The following is a 16,551-nucleotide window of genomic DNA, read 5'->3' on the forward strand; positions in this document are numbered from 1 at the left end:
TTTCTGAAACGGATCCATACACTGACATTGCATATTCTGGTTCGCGTAATTCACGCACGCGTTGTCCTGCACATTCTGCATCGTACTCAAAAACCAGTCTGTCATTAAGCATTGCGTGAGGTCACCAGTAAGTTCATTCGACATGACATCAATGCATGCATGCGCATTTAGACAGCAATGCACCCTGGATGAAAATGCTGCATGACGGTTAGATTTCCTGTCAAACTTCGAAATTTCGTCGACGTTGCGTTGACGAGGTGACATGTCACATGGTGTAAAACTATCGCGGGATGAATGCGGCTGCAGTCAGATCTTGCAACCTCTGCAGTTGCTTATCCCCTTCAACGCTCGTCGACGGACTGCCTCCGAGGTCACGCGCCCATGAACTGGTTGGTCAACAACTCACTCACGTGTGTATATGGGTCTTGTCTCACACCTCTACACAAGTTTGCGCAGGTCCCCACTTCAGCTCCTCCTCACTGCCTGTCCCCCCACTCCTCACACGTGGTGTGTTAGTAGAGCAAACCGGTGCGAGCTCATCGTCTCGTTCATATTTGTGGCCGACTGCAAATGCGCTGTATTTAATAACACCCACATCGTGACAACAAGTTCTCGCTGACGTGCCTTGCGCAACGTCGACGCTCGCAACAAAGTCGTATGCGCTTAGTTACTGCTACACATGCATCAACTTTTCGTCTCATCTCTGGATCAGGCGCATAATGCGATCTTAATTCATCAAACATTTTCAGAACATCAGCTTTTCCTTTTGCTAGTTCGTCTAAGAGAGCTCCATTACGTTTTTCTGTTGTCTCATACTTCAGTTCTTGTCTGGTTGAACGCGCTGACACTTTCCACTGTTCATAAAGACTACACCGTTTCCTTTCTTGTTCTTCTTTACTGTATAGTAACATTTTTTCCGTAGGAATGCGTTCGCGTTCAGAGCGTCTAACTGAGACTACATCATCTCATCCTTTGGCACAGGCCTATCGACAATTGTTTCATTGCAAAGAAAAGTGTTAAGTTCTTGCCTTTTCGCTGCCTTTTCCGTGTCCATCTCGTGTTGGGATTGCGATCTCCTTCCCCTTTCCGTGCGAGTTGACTTGACACTTGTCCGATGTGATGTTTGTTTGAATTTCTCCGATGACCATTACACTTGCGTCGATCTGGTGCTCGCTGCTTCTTTGCTCTGTGACTTTGTTGCGATCATCCAGTCGGGCAGGTGTGGATCAATTCCTTACTGTAATGTCCCCGTAAATAATGGCCTTCCAACAACTGCTGGTCCGAGTTCATGTAGTTTATTTATCTATATCTCTTAGAATGTTGAAAACATAACAGCGGCAACAAACATAACAAAGGAATTATAGAACCAAACAATAGAACAAAACAATTATAGAACCAGTGACTACTGGGTTCTTTACACCGAGGGTGGTAGTTGACACTGCACCCAAAGTGATGATGCTTCTCTCAGTTTCCACCCCTCGGGGGCCCAGCCCGAGGGAGGTTGCTGTCGCCCGAAATTGATGATTTACACATGACTTTGTAACCACGGGCCTCAGAAGATTGATCTCCTCTGCCCTCTTGTGATAGTTCTTGCAGAACTTGTTTGATTGCAGGTAACCTATCCATTATGTTGCGCAGGGCTACAAATCGGTATGCCCATCTAGTGTCACTCAATGGCTGTAACTCTCTCGTGTTCCCATACATGTTCTTCTGAACAGCCAGCCATTTAGCATGCACATATGATGATGAGGTGAAAACATAGAGACTTTGTAGCAACGCAAAGAACTCTGCTGCTTCCGGGACCGTTTTGACCACATCCACTAGGACTAAATTAAGACAGTGTGCACTACAGTGAATGTAAAAGGCATATTTTGCCTTCTCCTTAATGCGTGCCTGTACGCCTGAGTGTTTACCACTCATAACGGCTGCACCATCGTATGCCTGGCCTATGAGATGGTTCTTATAGTCAAGACCATGACGTTCCAGTTTTATATGTAAGCCCTGCTGCATCCAGCTTCTCCGCACATTCAAAATGAAGGAAACTCTCCTTGATGACTCCATTGTAGTAATAACGGAGAATGAACGAAATCTGTTCTTTTTTTTGACACATCTTTAGTCTCATCAGCCATGACACTGAAGGTTTCACTTTGTTTCACTTCTTCAATGATTTCTGATCGAATCATATCAGCCAAACACTCTAGCACCTCATTTTGAATTGTGCTGCTTGTATATTTTGCATTATGAATACTTGCCAACCTATGTTTAACAACTGCATCATGATTGGCAACTATATCAAGAGTTTCCTTGAAGTTGCTTTTGCTGTTGGAATCTCCAAATTCAGCATGCCCTCTCTGTGCTATGTTTTGCCTAGCTGTAAGCAACAGCACCTCGCCTATTGTTTTTATGTACTCTCGATTTTCCTTCACTTGTTTATTGTGCTGCTCATTAAGGACATTTTCCAGAGTTTTATTTGTTTTTACAGCCCATTGATAATCCCTCCATGCCATAATTGCTTGGCTGTGCCTGTCAGATTTGAGGTGAACTGCAAAACCTCCCTCTCTCTCAGTCGCCTTTTTCTAGTTTTTAAACCCCAATGCAGAATCGAATACAGTGGATGCTGCATTTGGTGGGCTAAACTGGCGGCATGCAAAACAAAACACTGAGTCACAGGAAACAGAGTATTCAAGCCACTGATGTATACCATACCAACTGGCCTGGAAACTACGCTTCTTGCCTCCCATGATGGTGAAAGGGAAGGTCTTCATCTGTGGCTGCACTGGAGAGTCATCCCTACACATGCTGATATCTGGAAGAAGAGGACACACTTTACTCAGAGTTTCATTCTGTATAAGTGACCAGAGTAGATATTGCAACCATGCTGCACACTGAAATTGTTGCCAATTTGATGTTTTCATGAATATTTAACAAGTAATGAACTAATATTTACTAACTACGTTAGTATGTTAAGTATGTATTCCAGTCGCAAGTATATTTTTATTCAAAATGGTGGACATGGAGAATATCCCCCTTGTCATGTATTAAAAGTGCAATTTATGACAATGAATTTGATGATGATGGTACATATTCATGAAAAAGGTAACATTTGTGAATGGGCTGCATGAGTTCTGGAAATAAACTACTAAAAATACTACACAGTACACGTTCAAATGCAAAAAAATAGATTAATCACCAATCAGTGTTTAAGCCATTATTTAAAGAGTTCACACATTATATGGACAGGATATCGTAACCTTTACTGTTTATAGGCCTACTTCTCTCTCTCTCACTCTCACTCTCACTCACTCACTCACTCACTCACTCACTCACTCACTCACACACACACACACACACACACACACACACACACACACACACCCACACACACACACACACACACACCTGGTGGTGCAGTAGTAGGCCTGCTCCACATGGGTGCTGCTGACTGACTTGCCAGCCCTGCAAATCCCTCCATTTCTCTCTGTCTCTGACTGCTCCTTCCTCCTGTTCTCTCTCCTCCGGCTCATCCTGCTCTCTCTCCTCCAGCTCCTCCTGCTCTCTCTCCTCCGGCTCCACCTCTCTCTCCTCCAGCTCCTCCTGTTCTTCCTCCTCCTGCTCTCTCTCCGGCTCATCATGCTCTCTCTCCTCCAGCTCCTCCTGCTCTCTCTCCTCCTGCTCTCTCTCCTCCAACTCCACATGCTCTCTCTCCTCCAGCACATCTCCCTCATTCTCTATCTTCCTCTTCCAGATAGGAACGAAAAAGGACCGCATGTGCTTGTTCCGTTTCATGGCTGGGTTCACCAAAAAAATGATCGTTTGGTCGTTATTAGCTTACAATGGTTGGGGATATAAAACACTAATATTAATTGCGATCATGGGGAGTCGTGGTGACCAGGCATGAATTACAGTTGGTCTCAGACGGTAGGCTATGAATGATCATAGCAAAGTGTTGGCCTGCTAATCAGACACATTACAGTAAACACATATTACACTTGCCTTAAAGACAGCAACGTTTAAAATATCAATCTAGTTAACTGCATTATGCTACGCGACATCACAGCCACACCAGACTTTAGTGTAAATCTCGGACTGCACGTGAACAAGACCTACCAGTCTGTTATACGCTAAAAAGACAATAGTTTACTCACTTAAATGGCTTCGCTAATTCTTACAAACATCAGCAGCAATTAGGCAAAGTCTAAAGTTCTGACAGGAGTATTCTATTCCCGCAGTAACACAGCTACATGCCCAAACCGAATGCATTGCCACCATTCCGTTTAAATCGGCTTGTTCATCGAGTAACTTTAGGAAATAATAAATTGTTTCCTCACCTCAGCCGCGTTGTAGTCCATTCAAGTCCTGCGTGTGGTGGTCCCACAAAGGTTTAAGAACTAGTTCTACCTCAGGTCTGCAGGTCCATCGGCTTGTTGCAGAAGGAAGAGCAGGCAACGCCTGAGTGCTTCCAGCAGGAGCAGTAGCACCAGCTCAGTCGCGCCTGGGGACAACGCAATGTGGAAGCCCCCCTAGCAAACACATGAAATGTAACTAGGACCCAATTTTGTACCCCCTCTGTTCCTGTGTCCGGGACAACTGACCCTCCTAATCACTTCCTGTGTGTGTTGCGCTTGGAATCAGTCAATGCACGTTGCAAACTTGTTCCGCTCTTCGCGCCAGCCATTAGAAATTAATTTTTTATAGGCGGCTGCTCGGCACAGGGGCCCTAGGGGGGCCCCGGGCCACTTCTACAGGGGCCCAGGCCCACCCTGGCCCCTGTGTGAAAACGCCCATGATTAACTGATTTTGACAGGTCGGTTGCCAGGGCAACCCTAAACAAATGCCCGGTGGGGCACGAGCATTTAAAGGTACAGAACAGAACTGGTTCAGCTCGTCTGCAAGTGAGGGATGAGAGACTTGGATGTTGGATTTTTTCCCCTTCAGACCTGAAATCATGTGCAGTCCCTGCCACATATTTCTTGAGTCATTACCTTCCAGCTGTTCCTCAATCTTATGGGTCCGTGTATCTCTTGGCCATTCGATTTTCATTTTCAAATCGGAAAACGGACCACGACAAATGACCGGTTTCCCGATTTTTAAGTAAACAATAAACGAGAAACCACTCGTATTTTGTTTCCCGTTTGGAAACCGGAAAACAAAAAAACGAGAATCAAGTCATTTTCTGATTTCCTTTTCAGCGCTTTAATATGGGAATCAGAATTAGAGAGACGACCCGTTTTCCCATTTCTTATTTTGCTCAACATTAAGTTTTTGTTGACCCGGAAACTGTGCTAATGTGTCAGTGTCAGGGTAAAGCGTTGGCTTAGCCACAGCCCTTTACAGAATCTGTGGCTTAGCCACATCAGAGGTGTTTACTCTAGTATAGCCTATATTTTATACGTTTTTAACAAGTCCTCATTTAAATGTAGGCTATGGCACTAATATTTATATTTCCCAGAGAACGTTCACCACTACGCTTCGAATTGCATGCTTGTAGGTCCACCTTAAAGCATGACGAGATCCGCTATCGCATTCGCAGACATCCCATGAAGGGCGTATGATAGCAGTTCCCCCTGTCCCTGATGCCTGCGAGTCAGATGAAATATCCCTGATTTTAAAAGGGGCAGAGAAAGATAATGACTCGTGCGGCATGTTTGGAATAGTTTTGCGTGAGCACACAAGTAGTACGCCCTGCAAAAGTCCTGGGAAAAATAGTAGGCAGATGTTCTATGCAGACTGGGCGATATAAAGGACATGAATACACGCGTGTTAACACTAATGTCGTTTTGATTGTCGGGGGTGTCGAGGGTCGATAAGCATCTCACTGAAAGAAGTTTTTGGAACTTGGGATGTCTGCTATCGGCTCGAGAGGGAATATGACTATCGGTTGTTATATTTCATCTCGTAGTCATGAATAGCCATTACAGCCAGAGCTACAAACAGTTTGGGCTGTGGGTGGCATCATGCCAGCTAGCCTACTTGAGTGCTAGCGTTACGAAGAGGGCAAGTCAAAAACTTTCGTCATACTCTGCAAACTTACGTGCAGGGGTATTTATACCAGGGTAATAATAACCCAAACAAACCAGAATTTAAAAGACAGACTTAGCCATGGTAAGACTGCAACCCAAATCAAAGGAATGTTGGCCAGATGTTAGGAATATCACTCGCACCCACAGACCTAGATCTGCGCTCGCACCGTAGGCCTACGTTCCTTCACAGCTGACGGACAGGCGCTCAATCAACGTCTTCCGGTTCATGTAATTAAAAAATAGGTGATGGAAAAACGAAGCCATAATTTAATTCTGAATTACAAGCCTGCCCGCGTTTAACAGAATGAAACGGATAATGAAAATTGGTTCGTTTTCCGATTTTCGTTTCCCGATTTCCAAAACAAAAAAGTTTTCTATTTCCCGATTTGGAAAAGGAAATCGAATGGCCACGAGATACACGGACCCTTATGCCTATATTCTCTTTTTGCTGCTTTGATTGTTTTTCGCAGGTCATATCTGGCTTTTTTCTCCAGGTCTTTGTTTCCAGAGGCAAATGCACTATCCCGGGCTTTAACTTGGTTATTTATCCATGGTTTTTGATTTGGATATATTTTGACTGTTTTTGATGGAACAATGTCTTCAATACACTTCTGAATGAATCCAGTGACTGTCTCTGTGTATTAATTTATATCCCCATTAGATGCTTCACGGAACATGTCCCAATCAGTGCATTCAAAGCAGCCTTGCAGTTCACTATCTGATTCATCAGACCAGCAGCTAATTGTTTTGACAGTGGGTGGGCTCTGTTTTAGGGCCAAAACATACCAAGGCGGAAAAGAACGGTCCCGGGACGAACGCCGTCTTTCTGCTTAGTTTTGGCTGGCATGTTTTCTCTGCCTTTCACACTGACAGTGTTAGTGTGCGCGGCCAGTCCTATTGAAAACCCTCCCCACAGCCAAAGCTAGCATGCTACTTTGCCATTCATTTGAATGAGACACCGCCGGTCGCCGGCGTGAAAAATACGCTCGAGCTCTATTTTCCAAATATGGCGCGGAGCCAGCTCCCGCGCCGCTGACGCCCGACTACCGCCTGTTGGTGTGTAAGGACAGATAGGTTTCAATGTATTTTCACAGACGCCGGTAAAAAACGGGGCCGTTCCGCGCCGCTTTACCGCCTTGGTGTGTAAAGCTAGCCTGGTCCTGACCATCCCATAATACTATCATTTCATTTCGTATTTATGGTCTGGCATTTGTTTGCTCTGAAGCAATTTTAGAAAGCAGGAAGTTTGCACTCAGTTATGGTTTGAAATTATTGGACACCTCTCACCCAATCGCTGGCAGTTACTCAACAACAACATAGCGCAGACCAATGGCTCTGGCGCAGATGTGTACGTCATTGTCACGAGCGTTCTCCCCCTTTCGTCCCCACGTGGGGGGCGTATTCGATTATTGGCTGTTTTCTGGGGGGGGCGTTGCAATCAAAATTCTACTGCTGCAAGCACTCCACAGAGAAGCACGGCCAGACTACAGTAGTGGAGCCAATCCTTTGGCGGAAGTACGTAGGATGGCTCGCGAGGCTAGTGTAAAGCGGCATACACACACAATGCTAGCTTCTCGCTTGCTCGCCTACTCGCCACTCTTTCATGGAACGTTCACTGAAAGTTCCCGCGGCTTTAACTGCCAATGAACAGGCGAGAAGTACCGCATTCCAATTGGTTACTCGCTTACTCGCCTCGCTCGAAGATAAAATATTTTCAACTCGGAATCCGCCCACATCGCATCGCTTGTACAGTGCTCGCCTACTCGCCTGCGAGTCTCGCTGGAACACATCGACATTCTATTTACTTCATCCGCTGAGCGAGTAACTAGTAGTGACGTGTGTGTACGGCCCTTCAGACCCCTTAGTTTCTGCTTGTAAACTGGAAGGAGCAGGATTGAGGAATGATCCGATTTGCCAAACGGTGCGCGGAGGAGGGGCTTGTACCTATCACGGAAGGGAGTATAGCAGTGGTCTAATATGCTATTTCCACGTGTGTTTACATCTATATGCTGGAAGTATTTGGGCAGTATCTTTCTCAGAGAAGCGTGGTTAAAGTCGCCTGCGACGATAAAGGCAGCCTCTGGATGTAAGCTGATAATTTTGCGTACATATGTTTTGCTGATAATCGCGTACATATCTTTTAGCGCGAGCTTCGCATCCGCTTGCGGTGGAATGTATACTGCGGTTGCTACAACAGCTGTGAATTCTCTTGGTAACCAGAATGGCCGGCATAGAATTGTAAGGTATTCAATGTCTGGAGAACAAAAGGTTTTGATTACGTGGATACTCTCACTGTCATACCAAGCACCGTTAAACATCAAACACACCCCTCCACCCCTAATTTTGCCCGACAAGCTCTTTCGACCTGTCGGTCCGGAACACAGAAAAGCCAGAGGGAGAAATGGCCTGGTTTGGCGCATCTTCAGATAACCACATCTCCGTGAGACAGATTATGTTACAGTCTTTGATTTCTCTCTGAAAAGAGATTCTTGCATGTGTAACAGGGTAGACCTGTCTACGGTCAAGGTGAGCGTTGTCCCTTGCCAGCTCCCATACTAGTCTGACGTCACAGACTCAGCTAGCTACTGAGTGGCTCCGCAGTAAGTGGCGGCTAGCCCATTGTTTTATAAAAACAGCTGAAAGTGAGCGCTTAGCTGGAGCTCTCCCGTGTTTGGGGTTTTTGTGCTGGCGAACGCTGCGCTCTGGCTGAGCTAGCCAGAGATCCTGGGATGGCCAGCCCCAGTTGTGAATCCATAACTGTCAATGTGGAGGTGAGCCAGAGATCCTCCCTTGGTTTGCGACCTGTCGGTGCCAACCTGTAACTCACACTCTGTCCTCCTGTGCTGAGAGTGTGCCGTCGAGGGTCGGCAACATCGCTTAGTCCTACTGCTGTTTTGTCCCTGCCCAAATAATTAGTTTTGCTTTTCTGTTTGTTAGGTTTTTGTTTTTTCGTTTTTTTTGAGTAAAGGGCAGTGCAGGGACAAAACAGCAGTGGGCTCGGCGGGGGACTCGAATCTCCACAACGACCCACCGAGTCTTGGGTTGCCTGAGAGGAGGTGAGGTGGTGTCCGTCCCCGCACAAGATGGAGGAAGACTATGAGGGACTGTCGGAGCTGAAGGACATGGCAAGGCGGCAGGGGGAACAGATCAGTCTCCTGTCGCAGTGGGTGGAGCTGCTGCAGCGGCCTCAAGCAGGGTCGCCTGGGAGCCCCAAGTTGTGTTGGCGGTGCCATCAGCCCGGCCACCTGGCCCGGAACTGTGATGGGCAACGGGTCCCTGCTCCGCCGCAGCCCTCGCCGGTAGCCCAATCGGGGCGTAGTGGGAGGCACTCCCCTCGTCGGCCAACAGGAGGTCTGCCGTCCCCTGGACTGAGTAGTGGCCGTGCCAGCGGAGCGCTGCCGGGCTCAAGGGACATGTCCATGCCTCCCCAACCTCCAACCTGGGTCCTCTTGCACTGTGTGTGTGTATGCTTGTGTGTGTGTATGATGATGCTGATCAGTTCTCTTGGTGCATTGTAGGGTGTGTGCGATGGGGTGACTGTGTGCCTGTCTGCCTGTAGGTGCGCGACTGCCTGTGTGCATGATTGTCGGGGAGCATACCTGCCTGCCTGACTAGGAGGGTGCCAGTGCGTGAGTGACTGCTTATTGTATGTGTGCATGCTTGTGTAAGAGTCTGCCTGCCTGTGTGCATAGGCCCATTGTGACCTGACTCCTGGTTGTGGAAAGCTAGCCCATCGTCGGGGCGCCGATGAAAAAAAGCTGGGAGAAAATGTAACAGGGTAGACCTGTCTACGGTCAAGGTGAGCGTTGTCCCTTGCCAGCTCCCATACTAGTCTGACGTCACAGACTCAGCTAGCTACTGAGTGGCTCCGCAGTAAGTGGCGGCTAGCCCATTGTTTTATAAAAACAGCTGAAAGTGAGCGCTTAGCTGGAGCTCTCCCGTGTTTGGGGTTTTTGTGCTGGCGAACGCTGCGCTCTGGCTGAGCTAGCCAGAGATCCTGGGATGGCCAGCCCCAGGTGCGAATCCATGCCTGTTAATGTGGAGGTGAGCCTGAGATTCTCCTTGGTGTGCGATCCGTCTGTGCCAACCAGTAACTCGCACTCTGTCCTCCTGTGCTGAGAGTGTGCCGTCGAGGGTCGGCAACATTGCTTAGTCCTACTGCTGTTTTGTCCCTGCCCAATTAGTTTTGCTTTTCTGTTGTTTGTTTTTGTTTGTTTAATTTCCGCCCGGCCGCCTTCCCCCCTCTCCTGGTCTGACTAGTATTGCTGCTGTTAACTAGGCCTACCTAGGCAATAGATTTACTCTGTTGAAGTTCTATTCTCTCACCGCTTTCAGTGCAGGCCCCGTGACTCCTTATGCACTTGTAGCTTTAGGGGTGACGTGCACAGTTTGACGTGTAAAGACTTACTGATTGAATCACTTGCTTGCAGTGGAAAGACTTGCTGTTTAAATCACTTGCTTGACGTGGGAAGACTTACTGATTGAATCACTTGCTTGCAGTGGGAAGACTTACTGATTGAATCACTTGCTTGCCGTGGTAGCCTATGCCTATGCGCATATGGTAAATAGGAATACTGTAGACACGGGTTACCTGCACTGAGCGTCTCATTGAGTTCTACCATATAACCTCAGACCTCCCCCTCTGCACATTCCTGTCCCTTTTTGTTTCCGGCGGTCCCGGAGTTTTAATGTATGTTTATTTTCTTATTTTAAATATGTGTTAATAAAGAAAAGACTTTTTATTTTGAAACAAGAAGTACACGTCTCTGCCTACGTCTATCCGAACCTGTTGTGCCTTGGGTTATCATTGTCTTCAATCAATACTCTGGGTGGCGAAATTCCCCCAGTGGCGTAGTCGTGCAATTACACATAAAAGGGTAATTATTGTTTTAAGGATAATTACCGTAAAAGTTCCACTCTGCTACACATGCAGCTCACACATGTTATTGTACAAAGATTGAACGTTGGCTAAGAGTATGCTTGGGAGCGGTGGTCGATTTGCTCGCTGTCTCAGTCGCACTAACACACCGGCTCTCCTACTTCTTGGACGGCGGTGGCGGCGGCGTCTCTTCCATGGCAACAATGGGAAAGATGCGTCCCGAGTGAGCGCAGTATCCCAGTTAAGAAACTCCGGCTCCACATGAGCTGACAGCGAGTAGTTTATGTCCAGTAGTGTCTCTCTGTCATACTGAATGAGGCAACTTGTTTGTCGTAGAAAAAAAAGGTTTATACATAGTAATATTATTAAAAATATATCAGAAAGATTAGGAGCGAAAAACAAGGCTGCCATTTTCGGCGCTATTGTTACGTCATTGATATTCACCCAAACAGTGAAAATGTCGGGGGGCAGATTTGGTATTAGAGCTATTTGTTTCACTCCATGTCTGTGGACGGTGTCCTATATTTTATACAGAGACGTGGTGAAAGCTAATATGCAAGCCCTGTAGTTGCAGAACTCGTGCTGTTAGACTTTCTATTTCATTGAAATTGAAAACATTTCTTTGCAAACTGTTCGCCGTCTTGGATAATGAACACCATGCACTCTATAACACAAAGAGATCGTATATTTGAACTATAACATCACTATCATATCTGCACTCAAATTTCACTGCTCCCACAGTGTACACAGATCCAGTTAGCCAAGGCGCTGCTAATGACCCGGTGTGCGTTCCATTCCCCACACTGTGCACTGTGTACTGAGATGCAGTGCACTTCCCACCCTCAACTTAACGGCAAATAAGTGCAGATATTTTGGCTGACACAAGTGCGTGGATTGAGACGTGATTTTTCATCTTCTGACATCAATTCCGGCTCGTGTTTGTTTTTGGGGGGCGGGACTAAGAGTGTTGAAAAACGGTTAAAACAATGTTTACAAACAGTCCTTACTACTGAACAAAACAACTTCTGTACATTAGAGTTCTGTTTCTGGACACATGAAAACACGTTTGAAACCATGTAAACTTACAGTTTTCTATTAGAGTGGTCCTTTAAAGCTAAAAGAAAAGGGCTCCATGCACATTCCTTGGAAGTTGTCCTCGTAGAGTTGCTCCAGTGCCTCTTCTTTGCATTCCTCCATCTTCAGGAAAGAGGGCGTGTGGACTGGTCCCTGCAGCCACTGCGCTGCCCGTGGGAGGTCCCTCAACGCCAGGGGCTCATCCTAAAACTAAGCAAATCAGAAGTCATGTTTCGTATTAGTCTTACAGTTAAACTCAATATCATTATCTAGTTAGCATGAGCTCTGAGGTCAGTCATGTATACAAAAGGATGAAAATGGCCACGGTGCACTGAATTTCCTGTGGTGTGACTTCATGTCCTTGTTTTTTATGTATCATGCAAGAATATTAGTAGTCTAGGCAGGATTTCTGAAAAGGTGCTTATTTAAGGTCCTGAAGGCAAATCATGTTAATTTTCGGCATACAACTGATTAAGGGGTATTCAAGGGTGCTGAATCCAAATCTGCCGTATGCCGGACGCAAAAATGTACCGAAATGCCTCAAACGGGCAAAATTCAATATGGCCGCCGCCACTGTGTTAAAATCCTACAATCACTTTTCTTTTGGACTAAATAATGTATGCATTTGAACATAGCACTTATCTTTATGTTTTCAGACATGGGGAGTCCCATTATGGCATCAGATTTATCATCAGATTGGAAGAAAATGCTTATGTCATTGGCTGGCAGCTATTTTAAAAGCATAGAGCCTCATATCGTCAGTGATTTTTACATTTTTACTAATCTTTCAAGATCCACAGAAAATAATGCTCTTTGTCTCTGTGAACACAAATACTACAGAAAACTGCACTGAACTGTCTACTTTCACCTGAAAAAAGTAACAACACACGAGACGATTAGCTTTTCTGCTGCTAAACATCCGTCGACGTCACTTCCTCCAGCTGGGACTGTCCACTTATTGTAAGGTTTGTGTTTTAGTCCACAGCCAGGATATATGCACGAGTGTGGCATCGTCTTCTATTTATTAAACGTGGTAAAATTTAAATCCGAAGTGGTTAATTTCTAGTTGTAGCGCAAGCTGTCTTTTTGAGTTTTCCGCCTTCCGGACTCACGTGTATTTGTTTCCATCAACAAAGTCCCAGCTGGAGGAAGTGACGTCGACGGATGTTTAGCAGCAGAAAAGCTAATCGTCTCGTGTGTTGTTACTAATAAACTCCTGGACTATGTACAAAGTTTCAAATTCATCTTTTTGTGAGTACAAACCACATTTGTTATACTGTAGAAGTTTGGTGTCATGACATGTTATTTTTGTGGGGAAAGTTTGGAGACGGTGCCCAGTATCCATATGCGCTTGAGTCAAGCTATCCGGAATAAACATCGAATAACACGGCAACTCTGTTGATGTAAGCCTGCGGCAGAAAACACTTCGGGTGTAAAGGTGGATGGGTGTCACGGTTCAAATGGCATTAGGGTGATTCTACTCCGAACCATCGCTTTAAGTACATTATGTAGCTATAGGTTTTCATACAAGGAGAATTTATTTCCATACTCAGATTTAAGATAGAAATCAAACGAAATTATTTCAGTGTAGTCTGAATTCATGTTTGCAACAGGATATTTTCTTTTCCATAAATTGACCATTTGTATTTAAATCTTTCCCTATTTCAATTCTATTTTTAATGCATTATACCATGATGAAATGTTTCCACCTCAAACCACCTCACAATGTTTCCACACCTCTTCACCCATAAGAAATAAATGCACACACGAGTCTGAATGTCCCTAAATCTAATATTTTTTAATATTATCCTTTGTATAGGAATTACTTTATGTTTGCCGGTTTAACCCTTACTGTATGTTGTGTTTGGGTCATTTTTGACCCGTTTTCAAGTTTTAGTGTGAAAAAAACACACTTTCCTTTATTTTCTTGGAATAAGGCTTCATCTAATCCTCAGTCACAATCATTTCAACACAAAAAAATATGTTTTATCATTTTAGTAAATTTTAAAGGTCCAAAAAAAAAATCTGTGGTGTTCGGGGGTCAAAATTGACCCGGTATAGATTTTTGGTTGTTGTATGCATTTCTGAAAAGCTGTTGGTTGCCCTTTGTCTTCAGTTTGGTGATTTATGGTGAGGAAAATATATTTGTCGCCTGAACTTTTTTTTTGCCAGCTTTTTGATATTACAAATCCAATATGGCCGCCGGACAGTCCCATACACTACAATATGTCATATCTCCTGTTGTGAAAGGAGTACAGATGTATTTCTGGTGTCTATTCATATGTTTTCATGGTCAGGGAATCCATTTCTGCATTATATAATGAGATTTTTGCACATTTGTTTGCAAAATACATTTTTGCACATTATTTTTTCCAAAAAACGTATCAAAAATTCATAATGGCACCCAAACCTGTAGAACTGGTCTTATACTTTCCATAAAGTTGATGTGGCAATGACATAATGGTCCATGTTCATGGCATAGGGGATTCAGATGAATAGTGTGACTTTTTTCATGTTCATTGAGGTGTTCATTTCCAATACCTTTGCATTAGATTGGCGGAATAGCTGTGACTCTGACAGAATTGTTATTTTGTATATTTACCACACTAAAATCATATAAATATTGAAAAACACCAAGTCAACATATTTAAACATTCATTTTATGCACTGAAAAACTAATTTAGTTGACATTTGGTCTTTATCCTGCTATAAATCTCTTTGGGTTGGTTTGGACCCGAACACCACAAATGCCACTCTTGATGAACTAATAAAATAAATTTGGGGGTTGTTGTACTCTCATATCAGCTGTAATACATGGACAACATAATCACTAATTGTATCACTTTGGGAGGTATTAATAGTGAATTTATGCAGATTTTGATAGTTTTGGTCATCAAAAACGATTTGCATAATGTAAGATAAAAGATCTTTAAAGTCAAAAAGATGAATACATCAAGTAATATTTCCATGGATATGAATACATACCAAGTTAGCCATGAGATGAAAAACAACATTTGATGATAACTAGTGTTTTAGGTATTTTATAGCTGAGTTTTGTTATCACGGGTCAAAAATGACCCGAACACCACAGGTGTATGCAGCTTACGAACACAACACAAGGGTTAATGGCTGTGCTCAGATTACTGTATATCTAGGCCTATAAAGGGGGATCAAGAGGCAGACTGACGTGAACAATATATAGAATAGAATAGAATAGAATAGAATAGATTAGATTAGAATAGAGTGAACAGATGATGGAGTGGCATTGTGTGTGTGTGTGTCTGTGTCTGTGTCTGTGTCTGTGTGTATACAGAAAGGACATACTCAAGCTGGTATTGCACATCAGTCATCCAAAGTTATTGCATAGATTGTCTTGCTTATTGTACATATTTCAGCTGAGATGGCCACTGCGACAAATATAACCATTTATTACAAGGCTGGCCTTTTTTTCTGTAGTATGGCAAAAATTCAGCTCAACACATTGCACTGTATCAATTATTGCACAACAATAGGAGGATGGAAGGAGATCAGGGGATCGAGAGATTGTAATGAACAGTCAGACAGTCCATGTGTATGTGAAATGTGGTTTTAGTCTTTGGTCCTTACTTTGATGATACATCTGTAGTGCCAATGATCTATCTATAGAGAGCCAAGAACTCATGACTAGCTCTGTTGAGACAGCGGGAGGTTCAGAGAGGGCTAGGTCTATTCTCGCTATAGGTGTGCCTCCTGAAGGCAGCAATGATCTCTTTGGTTTTCTTTTCATTCAGAGCTAGAGAAATTTGTCTCTGTACACCAGGCTGCCACCTTCAGTCCCTTTTGCTGGCCATACTGCAGTCATGGGTGTGGAGAGACTATAGAATGGGGCTCAGCATACAGACATGTCCAACCCTGTGGAACAGGGGAGCAGGAGGAAAATATAGTCTGTCTGTTCTCTTGTGTTGGTAGAATTGTGTAAGTATAGACTTTAAATGGGCCTATCAAATATACTGGAGTGTACATTTGCAGTGTATCAATAATGGTGCTCAGCTGGAGAGAGAGAGCCAAGGGCAGGCAGTAGAGCATGGGCACCTCCCTGTCTTTCTTACAGCACATGAACACAATAATCAAAAATGGACATTCCAAGTCAGCAAGGACATTCCGATTTTCAATACCTCTCCCTGGTACAACTTAATTAGATAAAAGAAGTGGCACATTGTAGGCTAGCCTTGACCCGATGGAAGCTGTTGAAAAGGAGTGATGGAAGGAGGGGTCCTCTGTGATCAGGTTGGCTTTCCTGATCACTGCACTGTTGTACAGCTAGATAGGGAGGGCTTAGGTGGGCCAGTCATTTCAATAGCCTGATTCACTATGCGTGTAAGTTTGCTCTTTTGTCTAATGCTAATTAAGTTAAACGAGGAGGAGGTATCAAAAATCAGATAGTCCTTGCTGACTTGGAATGTCCTTTTTTGAATATTGTGTTCATGTGCTGTGAGAAAGACAGGACAAATGGTCCTACATTGTAATGATATCCTACGGTAGGATAGTCTGTCAGGCATGTCTGTTAAATGGTCCTACATCGCCAAAGATAGATGTCAG

The 16,551-nt window shown here is 44.5% G+C and overlaps 1 protein-coding gene across 1 annotated transcript; it reads right to left on the reverse strand.

Annotated features, from left to right (window-relative positions):
- Positions 1 to 2,645: 2,645 nt before the first annotated feature.
- LOC134454555 (histone H3.v1-like) lies at positions 2,646 to 3,834 on the reverse strand. The gene is made up of 2 exons (XM_063205626.1): positions 3,400 to 3,834; positions 2,646 to 2,806 (listed from the first exon to the last, which is right to left on the reverse strand). The coding sequence occupies exons 1-2, from the start codon at positions 3,784 to 3,786 to the stop codon at positions 2,762 to 2,764; spliced, it is 432 nt and encodes a 143-aa protein (XP_063061696.1). The 5' UTR covers positions 3,787 to 3,834; the 3' UTR covers positions 2,646 to 2,761.
- Positions 3,835 to 16,551: the final 12,717 nt, after the last annotated feature.

This window comes from Engraulis encrasicolus, chromosome 8 (genome assembly GCF_034702125.1).
Source record: "Engraulis encrasicolus isolate BLACKSEA-1 chromosome 8, IST_EnEncr_1.0, whole genome shotgun sequence".
NCBI lineage: Eukaryota > Metazoa > Chordata > Actinopteri > Clupeiformes > Engraulidae > Engraulis > Engraulis encrasicolus.